The following is a 17,027-nucleotide window of genomic DNA, read 5'->3' on the forward strand; positions in this document are numbered from 1 at the left end:
TGAATCATGATATTTTGAGCCTAAACCTCTTTCATCAATGAAAGCACTAAAGTAGTAACTGGGCTGGGTCTTCCAGCATGACAATGATTCCAAACACACCATCTGAAAGAGTGGCTCTGTAAACAGCATTTCAAAGTCCTGGAATGACCTACATTAGCTAGTCTACAGACCTCAACCCCTTATGAAATTTGTGGAAGGAATTAAAATTTTATATGTACCCCAATGAACAGCCCCAAAACATCACTGCTCTAGAGAAGAGCTGCATGGAGATAAGGGCCAAAACACCAGCAACACTGTGTGCAAATCTGATGAAGACTTTAGAAAATGTGGTACTTCTGTCATATCAACAACATCAGTTGAAGTGTACCCATAATGAAAATTACACCCTCCCATCTGTTTAAGCAGAAAAACTTGCACAATTGGTGGCTAACTAAATACTTTTTTGTCTCACTGTAAAACACAAAGGGTATTTGCAATGAAAATATAAACAAAGTCTGCTTTGAGAGCTCCTCATACACTGTTAGCCTCTTACACCCTCAGGGGGTATAAATAAATTTCTGCCTGACAAAAACACAAAAAAGTAAATCACTTATAGCCTCACAGCTATTAGATTTAAGAAGAAGCTTTTGGTACCTCTGTAAAGGTAAGATGTCATAGAATGGTTTTCTGGTGTCAGCACCATTGTAGCTTTGACCCTGCCTGAAATATTAGGGACAAAATACAAAATATTTTGCATTTTTTGAACTTGCCAAAATTTTCTTTGAAATAAACATTGCAAAACACTACCAAAATATTATTTATGAATGAACAAGCATAAGCAGAATTACCTCCGGTTTAAAACGGTGCCTTAGGTCTCAAGTTTCCTATTAATATCTTCCTTCTCCAGTACATTAATGTCATTGTGATTCTGAAAATGCTGACGCTCTGTAACTTTAATTTACTTTTTGTCACGTAAATGAAATTTTTTTTTTATATATATATGTTGGGGGTTTTGTATATGTTGTTGTGGTTCTAAATATATTGTTGCCCTTTTTTTGTTTGCTTCAATTTAATGCCATTGTGTATTTTTATGTGTTGTGTTTTTGAATTTGTAGTTGTGATTAAAGATTTGTTGATGTGGTTTGCACTTCAGGGCTATGGTACCTCACAGATTTGAAACAACTCAGGTACTTACAGAAAGTAGAAGGATGAACTTCCTCCACCAATGATACTGCTATCATATACAGTTCATCAATTCAAATCTTTGTCAAACCACTAAAGAGAAGAGCAGAATTTTAAAGACAGATTTGTAGAGTTCAATTATACCCGGTATTTCAATTATTTTACGAATAATTTAGCCCAATTTACACAGAACCAGCAACTTATGTGTATTGGTATAAGTATAAATAAAGATGCATTATGAAGACCAGGAATACAGCATTTTGCTAGTCAGAAAGGGGAAAAAAAACATAAATTTAGATGGGCAAACTGAAAGAGTAGTATGTCCTGATATTTGCACCTATAAAGACAAAAAATTGTGTTTTTACAAAGTAATTAACTAGACTAGTTGAATCAAAACAATACTTCTCATGTATTATTTTGAAATAATATGAAAAGTATGTACCCTTTAGTATGCTTTGTGCTTGTATATCATGTATAATACATTGTGAAAAAATATGAAATATCATGAAGGGAAATGAATATCTTTCAAAGCACCACTGTCTATTTTCAATCCACATATTTTTGGATTTGCTGAGAATAGCTGAAAATATATTTTTCTACAGTTATAGGAAGCCAGAGTAGGACGAAATCAATGCTTGTTTAAAAATGATAGAAAATGTGACACTCAAAAGGAAAATATTTGCAAGAGGTTCATAAGAAAAGAACAACAAACTGAGACAGGTGCACTGATTTATTCTGTCTGTCTGCTTTTTTAATTATAATGCATTTTTTGTTGGTTAGATAGAGTTGTTTATTAAGTTAATATAATGGATCCTAATAAAAAATTATTAAGTGTAAATGTGTAGAGTTTATTAACCTATAGCTTTATATCCTGAGTTATTCTAAAGGAAAGCAAACAGTACCTTATGGATAGCATCCTCCACAAGGGGTAGCCACAATCACAATAATGACAAAAACATTTCATTTCCTGAGACATTTATTCATCACATTTTTCATACAGTTTCCATTTAGTCATATAGCCGCTCTTCCATAGAAAATAATTTTTCATTAAGTAACATCGAGCATTAAAGCCAAACTTTATTTCTGGACAAGCCTTGCACATGGGCAGGTAAGCCTAAATTCACTTGCTGTTATAGCCACAGGACATAAAAGCAAATTCATATTAGAATCTTTAAAGCCTTCACAATGTTTCTTCACAGTACTTTCCTACAAACCTAGAACAGTCAATGCAGATTTCATGTTTCAGTTTTCATGTAATGATGATAAGTTACTGGTTTACATAATAGAATGGCATACTTAAATACAGGAAATAATGAAAACCTGCACAATCTTAGTTAAAAATAACAGTTCAAGCATTTTTGCAGAAGCCAATCTTGTAAAATGACAGGGTTACAATAGCACCAAATAAATATTGGACATCAAAAAATATCTAAAAGAAACAAAAAAACAAAACAAAAAAACACTATAGTATCAAGTTACTACACACTTTTTAAGTGTAAAACAGTCCAGTACATCCAAAGTCTTTGATTTAAGTTATGTAAGGAAACTGAAATCTAATTTTATATTCATATTTACAATCTGCTGTAAATGAGTGTTTTGTGGAAACTCATAAAACTACCATAGGAGAGGTAGTCAATATAAGAGAATTAAAAAAGAAAAAGACTTTATAAAGGAAGTCATGTTGGTAGTAAGTGCTGATCCTAGTAAAGAAATTGATTCAATGCTTGAATGTCATGCTATAAGGAAGAAAAAGAAACAACAAATTCCCAATATCTGAAGTTCATAGATTATAAACCATATAATTCATCCAAATACAGGCTAAAATCTGTCAGAAAAGCAATAATCATAGTATGTTTTTATAGTAATAAAATACATTTTTCTGAATGTAAACTGCACATCATTTGCATCCAATTTATGTTACCTTAGCTTTCTAGGATAGGATCAGTATTTTTTTAAGAAAGCCTTATTGCAGTTATGGCACAAGATGCCGCTAGTTGATATATTTCATTTATCACTTCCTTTAGAAACTTCTTTAGGTCAAAAACTCTCACCCTCTGTAAAATGTTATTTATTTATAAAGTTCTGTCAAGTGAAAACAGCTGTCCTCACATTGTGGTCTCACTGTTCAGGTGGTTGAGGATGTCATTGTCCTGGCAGATGAGTTGATACGGCTTCTCGTTCTCCTCAATCACAGAGTTATGCAAATCAGCATCTTGATTCTGCAGTTCTTCACGTGAAAGGTATTCCACGATGCCGGCACCAAGGGAATCACCCAGTACATTGGTAGTGGTGCGCAAGCGATCTCTGTAATATTCACAGAATGAGAAAATATCAGATGGTATAAATAAAAGAAGGCAAGTACATTAACATGGACGGTTCTAGATGGGAGGATAGATAAGGCCTGTAGAACTGGTCCTGCTCATTGTAAAGGTACTAAATCCCTTTCTGACAATATTTGTTGGCACAGAAACCATAACGGATTGGTCCCTGGCTGGGTGGCCTGTGCGGGACATGTGGGACCCGTCCCTGGGGGGGGCTTTTACTGGGGGTCGTCTGGTCCGGGTGCAGGGCGATGGGCCGGGTCCGAAGCAGGAACTAGATGGGTTAGTTTGGCGGTGACACCGCTCTCCTCCCTCCTATCTGGGTGTTAGGTTTACCTATTGGGCCATCCGGTAATCCGGGGACCGGCCACCGGCACTGCTGGGTCCTCGGTCCTGGGATTATTGGATGTGAGTGTTATGTGTGAATCTGCGCCCGTGTTTTTTTTTTTTTTTTGTTTGTTCCTCCTCACAGAGACTGTGTGTTGCAAGTGGGGGCACTAGGGCAGGTAGGCGTGATTGAGACTGTATTTTTTTGTAGTTGTTGTGTTTGTCAGGTTGGGGTCTGAACTGCTGCCTCTCCCAAGAACATCTCATGTCTCTGCCAAGTGTGGAGCACATTTCCCCCGTCCTGTTCTCCCTCCGCTGGCTGGCGCCTGGGCTCGCGGGTGCATTGGGGGTGCTCGGTGTTTAGGGGTGGATGCCCAGGCTGGTACTGGCATATTCCTGGCTGTCTGGGTCCCTTAAGGCCCATGGCCGGATCCACTTCGGGGTGGCTGGCTGCCAGTGGAGCCTGCAGACTCGTCCCCGTAGCTCCCGGGGGCTCTACCTTTGTGGTGGCTGGGGAATTTCCTCGGGGTCCTATCTTCTCCTCCCTTGGTGGGGGGTCGGATTACCCTCTGGAGGGGCGCGTCTTCAGCTCTTCACAACAACTATTGAGCATTTATTTTTGGATAAACTTTACATGCACAAGTGCACTCTCACAAACAACTACAGGTGCTTGGATCCTGGTACTCAGAGATTCACTTCCATATAGGAAGCCCATATTTTTTATCTTCAGCTACCACAGTATAGATGTGAGATTAAATAATACTACTTATACTTCAGCCATAGTATCAAGGTGATACTTTATTGTATCTCTTATACTATATCTGTTGGTTGTGCTGTTCTTTTTACATCTCTTTGCAGGTGATGAAGCAGACTGAAAATGTTTTATCATTATCTCCCTGTTATCTCCTCTTTCTTTAATCTTTTTCTCCTTTTTTTTTTCTCCTGATTTTCCTTTCCTGCTCTATTTACATTGCAGTGTCCAAAAAATCTGTGATACTCTTACCGTGAATTATAATACAGCAATTAATATGCATAAAACATGTGGAACACTATGGCGATAGCCGTACTGCTCCACTTCTGAAAGTAAAATCTGTTGGGCTCTTTTTTGGCATCAAGACAATTATCCTTATTGCCACATTGCCAGACAGGACACTGTATAAAAAGTAAATATATATAAAAAAATTAATAAAATAAATAAATAAATGTTTAGAACCAGCATATCGAAATCTGTGGGTAAGGTGGGAGCTCGCAAAAGATGGCACAACAAGCTAGAGACAAAATAGAGAGATGGTAAACCCCCTAACACCCCCCACCCCCCCACCCCCCGTTGCTGCACACTGCATAAGTACTTTATAAGAAAAGGCTGTGGTGTAATTGGTCTTCCTTTCCTAGCTGAGCCAAATTTAATAGTTACTTCATTTCGTACAGTAGTAGCCATTCAAAATGTCCCCACTTTCCTTGATGGGCCTTTGGCTGGTCCTTGGCTGGTCCCCTACAATTCCTTTTTAAACATCTATCTTTGTACTAAAATATTCTTTCTGTCATGATTTGTGGACATTGAGCTCTAAAGAGAAGCTCCATCTCCCTGTAATTAAGTGAAAGGGTGGAGAGTAAAAAAATATGCACACCCAGGAGAAGGAAGGGGTCACTCCAGTGGCTGGAAGTTGGAAGGGATTCTGCTGGGAGTTGCAGGGAAGTGGGCTGCCATTCAGCTGGTGTTTGACTGGGAAGGGCCATTTTGAATTGCTGCTACTGTAACTATATTAAATCTGTGGTTGAGTCTAAAACATGAGACTAAGCAAACCCGGACTGGAGTATCTCACACTAAACAGAGCATTCCTAACCTTGTACTGGACAAATGTATCTTTAGTCAAGTCAATTGAATTGTTGGGTTTTTTTCTTATCAAGTCCCCTCAACACAATAAAACTGAGTATGCCTGGGTGACCAAAAACATCGACATTTAATAACTCCAAATATCCTCCCGGGCATTCTAATCGGTTGCTCTGCATTATGTATCAATAACCTTTGAAGATGTGCAGCTTCTGAGCTCTATGAAGCTCTACAATGACATTTAGGCTGACACAGTCCCAAACCAATCGCTGTCAAGCTGACATTTATGGGGACTCACAAGAACCAATCCACGGCGATGATCAGTGTTATGTCCTCTGTGGGCAGCCCCACCGATGTCAATACGATCACCATGGTCACCAGGCCAGCCTGAGGGATGCCTGCTGCTCCGATGCTGGCAGCCGTTGCTGTGATACTGAGTGGGAGGTGGGAGAGATGGAGAAGAGAGTGGAGACATTCAATACAGAGACACACAGCTCATGTGCACTCCTAGTGGGAGTAGTAGCTTGATGAAACCAAACATGGTATTTTTACACAACCTACTACAAATGTGTTACACATTCACTCCACATTTAGGATACTTTAATGAGAAAACATAACTAATGCAATATCTTGTTGAAAATCATATTATACAGTCAGTTTGTCTTTGTAAGAAAGTAGAACAAACCTTTAGTTAAGAAGATAAAGCAACTAAATCTGGATTTTCTTTTTCACTTTACATGTTCTTCTTGTTCACTTTATTTGGAAAGTTTGTTGACTTCCAATAGACTGATATAACCTAAATTTCTACTAGAAATCATTTTATCAGTCATACAATGTTGTAGTTTTTATTCAAATATCCATGCTTTTAAAAAAATAACAACCTCAATAAGTTGTTACATTGATGCAGATTTTTGCAGTTTCTGTCTTAGTCAGTTAAATAACATGCTTCTGTCATTTTTTTGCACATCTCTGGTGTTGCTGCTATTTTTCACATATCCATTACTGTAAGCATGTCCACAGCTGTTATTGATTTTTTTATTCTCCAGGTACAGAGTATTTATATTGTAAAAACACTGAACCCATACAACACTCTATTGTTTCATGTCCCTAAATGTTGTTTTTATACACTTTTCTAACATGCATATTGTGTGACCACTTCTACTAACCTTTTGCTGCTGTAAACACCACAATTTCCCCATTGTGGGACAATAAAGAGATTTTCTATTCTATTCTATAATCACAATAACAAATGAATAATTGTAGTTCAACGAGAACAAAAAAAAGTTTAACTAGGTGTTATAGAAAACATTTGTAGAATAATGACACAAATCTTTGAGGGGTATAGCTTAAAAAATACAACATACATTAGGCTTAGTTTAATGAGTTTTTTAGTCTACAACAGGCATTCCGGCATTTAGGAATTATATTGTCTATATTATTGATCTTTTTAATCAGTAATATTATACAAAAGTTTTATACTATGATAAAAAACAAATTGTCAAAAGAAAAAATATGACCATTTTGATTAAATATTGATTCCACTCTTTCATTCATGTCTTGTATTTTAGTGTTAGATATAAGTAAAAAATATTTAACCTGATGGTGAGAATCTGCCCAAAGTTTAGGTCCATGTCATTTACTTGAGCGATAAAGATGGCCGCCACAGCCTCATACAGGGCAGTCCCATCCATGTTGATGGTGGCTCCCACAGGAAGGACGAAGCGTGTCACTCGTTTATCAACGTGGTTGTTTTCTTCAAGACATCGGAAAGTGATGGGCAGTGTAGCAGAGCTGAAACAGAGAGATAGAGCAAAAGATGGAGTGATTATGGTGCCTGTGGTAACAGCTCATCAGCCATCCATTGTTTTTCCCATGTCAATAATTGGGCTTTGATGGCCATAGGCCCAACAGGACAACATATCTTTTATTCACTGACAACCTGCTTAAAGACATTTCCAAGATGCTGTCCTGAAGGAATTATCAGACTTATTGCCATATAAACACTTCCAAACCTTTTAGACAGCCTCTAGGTACAGTGTCCTACATCATGCATGCTAAAGATGTATTGGTGCAGCAATATAGGTAAATAAAATAAGAGCAGATCATTAAGCTCTGAAAAAGCAAGGAGATTAACATTTTTTAAACTTTGGTGTCTGGACCAAGAAACAGATTTAAGATGTGCAAGGCATCTATTAAGAACTGATATTTAACACAGTGAACAACCCCTACTAGCTTTTCAAAAAAGTTAAAAAGCAGTCTACTGGACTTTCAGGCGGTGCAGTGGGTAGCACTGCTGCCTTACAGCATGGAGTTTGCATGTTCTCATGTTCTCCCTGAGCATGCGTGGGTTTTCTCCGGGTACTCCAGCTACCTCCTACATTCCAAAAACATGACTATTAGGTTAGTTGGCTTCTCTAACTCATCCTTAGTGAATGGTTGTTTGTCCTGTTTGTCTTTGTGTTGCCCTGCGATAGACAGGCGACCTGTCCAGGGTGTACCCTGTATCTCGCCCATAGACAGTTGGAGATAGGCACCAGCAACCCTTGTGACTCCGCTTGGGAAAAACATATGAATGGATGGACTTTGTTTCCAAGTTTAAAGACGTTTGAATGTTTTGAAAGATTGGTTAGAAGCCTTTTTCTAACCAATCATTCTAATTTTGGCTACATTTCACCCATGTATCAAACATGAATGCAATATACTATCAGGGATCCGTTTCTGCGATCTTATTTACACCTCAGAGTGTTCTGGGAGTTAAAAAGTCTTCAATAAATTAGCAAAGGAGATGAGCAGTTTTGTGACTGCATGAATAAATATGAATTGCATTCTACATCAATAGGATGTGGGACGCAAAAGAGAAATCATAACACTAAGGAACACATTGTAACTCACCTAGAGGATGTCCCTAAAGCAGTGATCAGGGCCTGGAGCAGGCCGCCAATGAAACTGTAAGGGTTTCTTCTGGTAACCACAAAGTAGAGCAGCGGCAGGACAAATAGTCCATGGATTAGAAGACCCACAATGACAGATACTGTGTACATCCCCAGCTGACCGCCCACCTCTGCCAGATTCTTCATCTCCACTATTTTTCCAGCGATCAAAAACAGGATTCCAACAGGAGCATACCTGCAAAGGGAGATCGTTCAGACACAAATATTGCTAACTGGGGTAAACACACATTAAAAAAGCTGTAGATTGTAAATTTTTCTACATATGTTTTTCCATTACAGGTAACATTTTTTTATTTAAGTCAGAAAACAAATTTGACATTAAGAGCAGCAAATGTGCTTTTATTTACCAAATAATAATGGCAACCAGCCTCATTATTGCCTCATTTAAACAGTCAAAAAACTCTTTAAGAGCCTGTCCCTGATCTTTCATGTTGCCAATGACCAGGCCAAAGCATATGGAGAAGACAACCAGACCCAGGGCATTCACGCCGGCTGAGGACCCGGACACAGGGACTGTTTCCTCCACTGTCTCCTACAGAACACAACAGAAATAGTAGTTTATAACACAGAAGAACGACTTTAAGCTTCCAAACAGTCCTAAATTTGAATTGACCTGTATAGTGTGGAGCACCCTGCTGAGGTTTTCATTCAGGTGAGAGTCTGTTATGTTGAGAATGTTGGTGAGGTTTAGAGTCACTGTCACATTCCTTGTGTGAATGATCTTCTTATACACTGTTTTATGCTGCAGAGAAACCCATATTTCAAGTTATCAAAGAGATACTAATACTTCAGTATGAAAATGACCATACATTCCAAGAGGAAAAAAATAGATTTACCTGAGTGAAGCATGCTTCTACTAGGTTGGGGGGAAACATGTTCCTAGATGGAAAGAAAAAAAACTCCAGATGGGTGAAAAATACATTGTTGAAACTTAATTTCACAAATGACTTTGTAATAACCTTATGTAGCACATTTGATGTAAGCAGTGTTCAGATTCCTGTTAAAATGTGTATTTCCTGTCATAAAAGAAACAATAAACTTTTAGAGTGACATTTTTTTATTTCAACATTTCAAAGGAAAGCAAACTAAACTACACTGATACTTTGTTGAAGAAGTGTTTAAACGTTTTTAGTAACGGGGTTTTTCTTTAGCAGCAGGATAGTAAACCACTGGCCCACATGTTTCAAAAGGACAGCAGAGAGGATCATCGGGCTCCTCTTCCCTCCATAAAAGATTTCATTCCAGCGCTGCGTGTCCCGAGCCCGTAACATCATCAGGAAGAGGTTTTGCAGCATTCAATGCATGTCAGGCAATTTCTGTAACAGCTTTTTCCCCGCTGCCATCAGAAACTCTAATCAAGCAATCTGCATCACACTTGTAAACATCATATTTGCACTACATTGCTTTTTTTATAATCTCTTTTAATAGAGCACAACTCAATGTTCCACTGAATTTTGCATCACATTTATTAGTTTTTTTTATTAATGCGTTTTCCATCATGTCTTTAAACTGGTTTTCCTTTTCTCCTACACTGTTTACATTCTGATCTCTGCGGAACTTTATAAATGGAAATGTTCATTTCACGGCTAAGCTGCTCATTCACTGTTGAAAAAATTGTATGCATCGAAATTTCATAAAGTTTGTCTATTTCTAAGTCATAAGGTGGAGATGGAAATATAGTAAAAACAAGATGCAGATAGACTCCAACCAGAGAGCAACATTAAAGCATAAGTTTAAGAATATACAAAACTCTTGCACCCAGTCTATTTTCCTGTTTTTTCTGTTTGCTTAATTATAAGGTATTGTTGAATTGAATTAAATTTATTTTAACAAATAGGTTTTTATGTTTTAGTTTACAGTCAATACAAAAAACAATATTTACCAAGTTTTCTCCTTTTAAGATCAGAAAAAGGTTTAGATTTATCAGAACGCTTCAAATAACATTACATTTCATATCTTTGGCAAAAACATTGCTCTCTCGAAACCTCCAAGGCCTTACCTGATGAGGTCCAGAAAAGCATCTGTAGTTTGAATCGGTTCAATATTTCCATTTTTCACCACTGGACTGTCCCTGCTGCCTCTGCCCGGCCGGATGATCATCACAATCACGATACCAATAAACACTGCGATCAGTGTGGTCACCATGTAGTAGACCACCGCGCGTACACCCATTTTGCCTGATGCCTTTCTGTCCAATGAGGAGATACCTGTGACATGAGATAGTTATTTGTTTGCTGGATCTTTAAACTTAAAAAAAAATACCAAATACTGAGGAAATAATCTTTGTTTTCCTAATTTCTGAATAGAATACATTCAACAAAAAAAGGAAGGCTGAGTATTGGCATGTGTGTTTTGATACGATATCTGTCACAATACTTGGGTAACAATACGATATCACAAAATTACAATATTACTATTAATTGCTGTATTTTTCCCAGCTGTCAAAATTAAATGTATAGATGAAAAAACAAGTACTGTACATGCTTATCAGAAGATATTGATCATTAAGTTATTTTGGTATTTATGTTGTTTGGGGTTTGAGTCAATCCACATCTTCCACTGTGACTGCCTCAACTACAGATATGGCGCTGCGAAGGTAAGCTATTTTCCCTTGTTATTTTAGGTAAAATTTATTGTTTTTTTTATAAATTTGATATTAGAAACTGAAAAATCAATAATATATCACGATATATCACCAAATCAATTTTTATCCACACCCCCTAAAAATAATCTAAAATATTAAAACCATTTAAATGATTAAAATATGAAATAGGTTGTTTCTGAGTATTAATTAGATGCCAACCTGTGACCAGACTGGAAACAATCAGAGGCAGCACCAGCATCTTCAGCATTCTCATCAGCAGCTCCCCAGGAAAGGAAAAGTATTTTATTTCCCTCATGGACAGGTTGTGTGGGCGCAGAGCGAAGCCTAGGATTACACCTGAACACACACACACACAAAAAATATCAAATAAAGTAAAATAGATCCAAGTAATACAAACATTCACTGAGAATATGTTGTTAAATCTCCACTGACCCAGAGCTACAGCAGCGATGGTGAACAAAACAAACAGGTTCCTCCTGAGGAAACCTTTGACGCTTTTTCTGCCAATGGAGCCAATCCTCTGCTTCATGCTGCTCGCTTTCCTCTCCATGGCTCGGCAAAGGCGTCTCCTAAGGTCAGCTTTGACCGGTGAAGGTGGTTTTTCTGTGTCCTCGTTTAAGAAAAGACTTGCACTGTTGGGTGGCTTCTCATTCATAATAAGCTCCAACACCTGGTCTAGGAGGCAGGTCTCGTGTGAAACTGAAAGAAGTTAAATAAGGAATATTTGTCCCTCCTCTATGTTCAGTCTCAGATATACATGTTATACATCTCAGGAGGCATTTTATGATTGTTCTCTTGTTAATTAAAATTATTTTATGTTTTGTCAAAAGACTCCACAAAACCTCATTTCAATCAGTTCTAACCAAAATGTCAAAAATCAAATGGAAGTAATTATACAATAATTACAAATTTCCTTTATATGCAGAAAGTAACCATTAGGCTATTTTTCAGTCCTCTGTTTGAGAAGATTGTGCAAGCAGCAAAGTGAAACACAAAGTCTTTGGCAAACCGTTTTTCTATTCATCTGTTCTCTAACTATGAAAGTACATCTCTTTAGTTGTATACAATACAGAACATGTTACAGGTCTATTTATATTTAATATTAACAACCTTATTTTATCTGTGAAATAAAATCCATTATGATTTATGATCCTTTTTTTAATTATGGGCAGTTTTTTTTTTTTTTTTTTTTAAGTTTTGCCTTTACCTACATTGAGATCACTAGGTTCCCAAATTATCACTAAAGTGAGATAAAGCTAAAAAAAAAAAAAAGTAAGGGTTCTTTTTTAAATGTCCTGAATTAAAAAGCTGTCACAGAACAATGTGAAATAATAGAGCTCTTTTAAGTCTTACCGTGTTTGTCTTTATCTTTATGGAAGTAGAAACACGTGGCTGCTCGTATTGCTTCTTCCTATTTAGCTTCCAAACCTCTTCCTCTTTAACTACACCCTCTGCAAACAGACTAGACTTCCCGCGCTTTAACTCCGTGACGTCTGAGACATCTGTTTATCTAACTACTGCCAAATCATGCCTTCACTTCAGTGAAGTTCCTGCAGTCATTTCAAATTTTTCATATCAGCATTTTACACTGGTTCAAATCAACCAATCTATCTGTCTGTCTGTTTAAAGCTAGACTGTAAAGCCAAATGAAGCATAAGTGAAAGTTTGGCTTAGCTCTTGTTAGTTGTATTTCTGCTTTACTCTGCAGAGCCGCTAGCAGCCTATTTCCTCTTCCAATTTCTGCATCTAATTGTAAGGTGAGAATGCTGTTTGTTTTAACTAGTCCATGTGACTGAGAGCAGTAGGTTTATATTTGCAAAGAGCAGAAACTGAAATCAAAGAGAAAATATTAAATAATGCACATTTTGTCATGAGCATATGTTTCAGATACTTATAAAGGCAAATACATTTAAATTGTTGCGACTGATGTTTCACTGATTTTACACACGGCTATTCAATTTGGTAGTTAGTAGATCAGCTTTTCAAACACCATAGAGCTTGTGCATGTTTTTATACATGCAAGCCTTTGAGGATATGACACAAAGAGGCCTGGTTTTCACAAGGTTTAAGCTGCTTAAAAAAAGGTGCAATCTTGCAGACCAGACCTTTAAAGAAAAAGCAGGGTGATTTTCACTCGCAACATAGCAGAGCTTGTGAAGAGAACAATCCATTTGGTACTTTCCTTTATATATTTAGCTTTAACTTTTGTTATTTTTATGATTGTACCATTTTTAATGTTCATGGCACTTTAAAATAACTATGACAAGAGCACTGTAAATGGTATTTAGCATTATAAATAGTATTTTATAAATAATCATTGTCATTTTTACCTCTAATGTCTTATGACCTTATATGCCACTCTCAAACTGCCAGTAAAACACAATATGCTGATGTGTTGCACACATGCACAAATAAAATGTCTGTACATTTTAGCGTCCCTTATCTAGAATCTTTGAAGTTTAGTACACCCGTAGTGAACTGTTCTGTATTTAAATGGCCCCCTAAAATTCGGCTAATATCTTTTCAAAATCCTTTCATATTTGTTGTTTTAACTAAGTGTCATATTGTGTCATATTTTATAGCAGTTAGAGAGCCAAAGCAGGAATCATAACAAGAATCAATTAAAAAACTCAAAATTACTTAAATCCTATCGAAATAATATATAAACAAATAAAATTAACAATTAATCATAACAACCAAAATGGATAATAATAATAATGGATAATACATTGGTAACAAAAGGTATCTTGGCTTTATTTGTGTGTAGAGTAGTAGGCTTAAATAAAATGGCAATAAATGCCAATTTATTAATTGGTATTTGTTTCTATTCAAATGCTTTTTATTATTATCATTTATTTAAAAACAAAAACAAAAATCTACCAACAAAGAGTAGTCTATGCTTTAAAACCATGTGTATACATCACTCTAATCAGACTGTTTCTTCTCTTTAAAGGAACAATATATCAAGTTTATGTTGATCCAGATCAAGAAAGGTTAAAGGAATTAGTTCCCTTCAGCTTAAAGTCAGTCAGACATTATGAAATTTAAAGCCTCTATAGATTCACAACCATTTTGCTTAGACCATAATCTTGTCAAAGCCTGTAACAGTGTAGTTTTAATGAAAACTGTTTTACAGAGAGTGCCTTGGGCTAGCTTTAAAACAAACCTGTTTCAATCAAAAGATTGCAATATCATTTAGCCAAGTAGATGAATAGCTAATAACAGTAAAATAAAATCTGAAAACTGAGATGACCAAAAAGCCAGAATACACTAAAACATAACCCAAGTGCATATCTGTAGGGTCTTCAACAAGACAAGACAAGATAATCTACGTCACAATACAAACAACTGAACTTAGAGATATGGGAAAACACTGCATATGAGAACATTCAAAAATAAGTGATTGGATCGATGCTGGAAGGTGAAGCATATTTTAAACCCAGAAAAGGAAAATCAGACCAGCAATTTAAAAAATACACAAAACTATACTTTCAAACTGCCTATATGTCCTGTATGATACAAATATAACTTCAATTTAAGCTTCAACAAGGAAACACTAATGGTTCCTTAAAATGAAACAGGTACATGCCCCCTGTACAAATATATCAGTTTCTATAATTGATTTCTAACATTGAGCATAAAGCTTTAGATAGATATTTCTCATAGAGAGCCCGGTATAATTTAAGGTGCCCATGAACTACTCACCACTCATGGTTTCAGAAAGTCACTTTCAAGCAGCCCAACTGAAGTCAGGAGACGGTCAGATCTTAACGAGCGCACACAGCAAAGTGTATGGTTCTCATATGAGCAGCACAATGTTTAACATGCTATGCTCCCAAACAGACAGACATGAAAAGGTTTCTCCTATGGTCTGACCTTCTCATACATCCACACATCCACCTGAAACACACACATTCACACACGCACAAAGGACAGACAACCTTTCATTGCATCTACTGTAAGTGAAACATGAGTACAAAGGGCTACATTGACGACATAGAAAACATTTTACAGAATACTTCTACAACAACCTGCACCAAAAAATACTACTATTCACCCATTTATGCATCACAATGAATTAGTGTAATCACTATATATATTTTAGGAATGTCCTGATTTAATGTCGATACTAGAAATCGGTCTGATATCAGCAATAAAAATGATGTCTGAGTATACCAGCTTTCATGTAAAACTACTGACATTAGCCTCCTGATTAAAACACACGGCAAAATTAGCAAAATTTAAAGTAGGTACATTTTTCTTCAAATAAGTGCATTTTTTTCTTGAATTGAGCAGGTAAGTGGGACGCAGGCAGTTTGCATTAAAAATAAGAAAAAACAACCACAATCTCTTATTTCGAGTCCATAATATCTACTTAAAATAGTTAAAATTGAAAAATACTCTTTTCATCAGCAGATCATCTTATTTAGCTACTTAAATCATGGATAAATACACTTATTATAAGTAAAAACTCATATTAAGATATTTTACTAATCTTTTATTGTTTTTGCAGTGCTCTGTGTTTCTGCTTCAGGTTTATGTAATCTATTAATAAATTGGAAAAAAGTTAGGATGTGGATTACATATAGTAGGCTTAAAATACGGGAGAAAGAAAAGAAGAAAAGCATGTCAAAAGAAAGGTAGAATGAGAAGTCTCTCAGCTTTTTAAAATGATCTCAATTCTTGTCAAGATAGATGTTTTTATACTTTAAATTTGTTTATATATATTGAACTTAAATTCCAATTTAAACTTTAGTCATGACTAGTGGTTTCATTTGCAATAAATGCTCTTAGACAATAATACAGGTTATAGATAAAATGGGAGTGTAGGCAGAGTGTCAGCACGAGTGTGTTAACTCCCATTTCATAAATTTTGAGTATATAACGTGTATACCTGAACAGGAAGATAGGGAATTATACTTTAATTCAATTTCCTTCTCATCACTTAATGAAAAGGTTTAAGATGAATAGGGACAAAATTATAACCGATCATAAATAGACACAACATTTCTTAAGAAAATCATTGATATTTTGAAAGTATATTGCAGCTCGAAAACATCTTACTTTTTCATTTAATTTCCAGACTTAGTGAAACAAATGGTTAAGCAATGTTTTTTATGAGGTCAAATGATCTAGTCATTAAGGTGTCTTTTATTGCCGATATCCATGTGGAAAAGTAGTCAGCCACCTTTCAGACCCAATAACCTGTGCAACATTTAGCTGCAACAGCTTTCAAGCATTTCTAAAAACTGGCAATCCTTCCTTTAAAACACTGTGGAAGAATTTCAACCCACTACTCTCAGTGTAACTGTGATAATAAGCCACATTAGACTATCTAACCATCAATAGCCCATTTAAAACTATTCTACTTACGTTCAACAAAGTAAGATCCGGACTTTGTGGAGAATTAAGGGGTAAAGCAACTTGTTGAGGCCTTTAAGCGGCAAATCAGTTCTTGGACATCACACTACTGTCACTATGTTTCAATGTATGAATGATTGTTTTTCTGTAACACATTTTCTAAATTTGAATAGCATTTCCCCTTCATAGATGACATCATCATTATAAAACAGCTGTTCGTGTTTACTCAGGTTAGGTTTGGCTGATATTTGAATTTACTTTAATATGAACAATTTATAATCAGTTACGATGGGACATGGAAAAAAACATGAGGGTAAAAAAAAAGCATAAAAGGAAACAAGCTTTTGGAGGAGTAGTTTTACTAAATTACAAGTAAAAAATGTGATAGATAGATAGATAGATAGATAGATAGATAGATAGATAGATAGATAGATAGATAGATAGATAGATAGATAGATAGATAGATAGAT

The 17,027-nt window shown here is 36.1% G+C and overlaps 1 protein-coding gene across 2 annotated transcripts; it reads right to left on the reverse strand.

Annotated features, from left to right (window-relative positions):
* Nucleotides 1–2,636: 2,636 nt before the first annotated feature.
* LOC107097311 (excitatory amino acid transporter 1-like) lies at nucleotides 2,637–15,014 on the reverse strand. Of its 2 annotated transcripts, none has more exons than XM_015394413.1 (11): nucleotides 14,902–15,014; nucleotides 11,629–11,895; nucleotides 11,395–11,532; nucleotides 10,591–10,798; nucleotides 9,428–9,470; nucleotides 9,205–9,333; nucleotides 8,939–9,123; nucleotides 8,533–8,766; nucleotides 7,237–7,431; nucleotides 5,939–6,073; nucleotides 2,637–3,465 (listed from the first exon to the last, which is right to left on the reverse strand). In XM_015394413.1, exons 1-11 carry the CDS (start codon nucleotides 14,906–14,908, stop codon nucleotides 3,267–3,269), a joined length of 1,740 nt encoding a protein of 579 aa, XP_015249899.1. In that variant the 5' UTR covers nucleotides 14,909–15,014; the 3' UTR covers nucleotides 2,637–3,266. The 2 variants fall into 2 exon arrangements, with proteins under 2 accessions (XP_015249899.1, XP_015249900.1); XM_015394414.1 differs by lacking the exon at nucleotides 14,902–15,014 and adding an exon at nucleotides 12,550–12,742 and having other exon boundaries at nucleotides 3,267–3,465.
* Between the last annotated feature and the right edge of the window lie 2,013 nt (nucleotides 15,015–17,027).

This window comes from Cyprinodon variegatus, unplaced genomic scaffold (genome assembly GCF_000732505.1).
Source record: "Cyprinodon variegatus isolate N-32 unplaced genomic scaffold, C_variegatus-1.0 Scaffold684, whole genome shotgun sequence".
Classification (NCBI taxonomy): Eukaryota; Metazoa; Chordata; class Actinopteri; order Cyprinodontiformes; family Cyprinodontidae; genus Cyprinodon; species Cyprinodon variegatus.

Bases quoted from the DNA above. Each gene is read 5' to 3' on its own strand.
- LOC107097311 (XM_015394413.1), bottom strand. The intron at 11,533-11,628 runs GTCAGTGGAGAT...GTGTGTGTTCAG, and splicing joins CATCGCTGCTGTAGCTCTGG to GTGTAATCCTAGGCTTCGCT. The intron at 6,074-7,236 runs GTTAAATATTTT...CCTCCCACTCAG, and splicing joins GGGCAGATTCTCACCATCAG to TATCACAGCAACGGCTGCCA.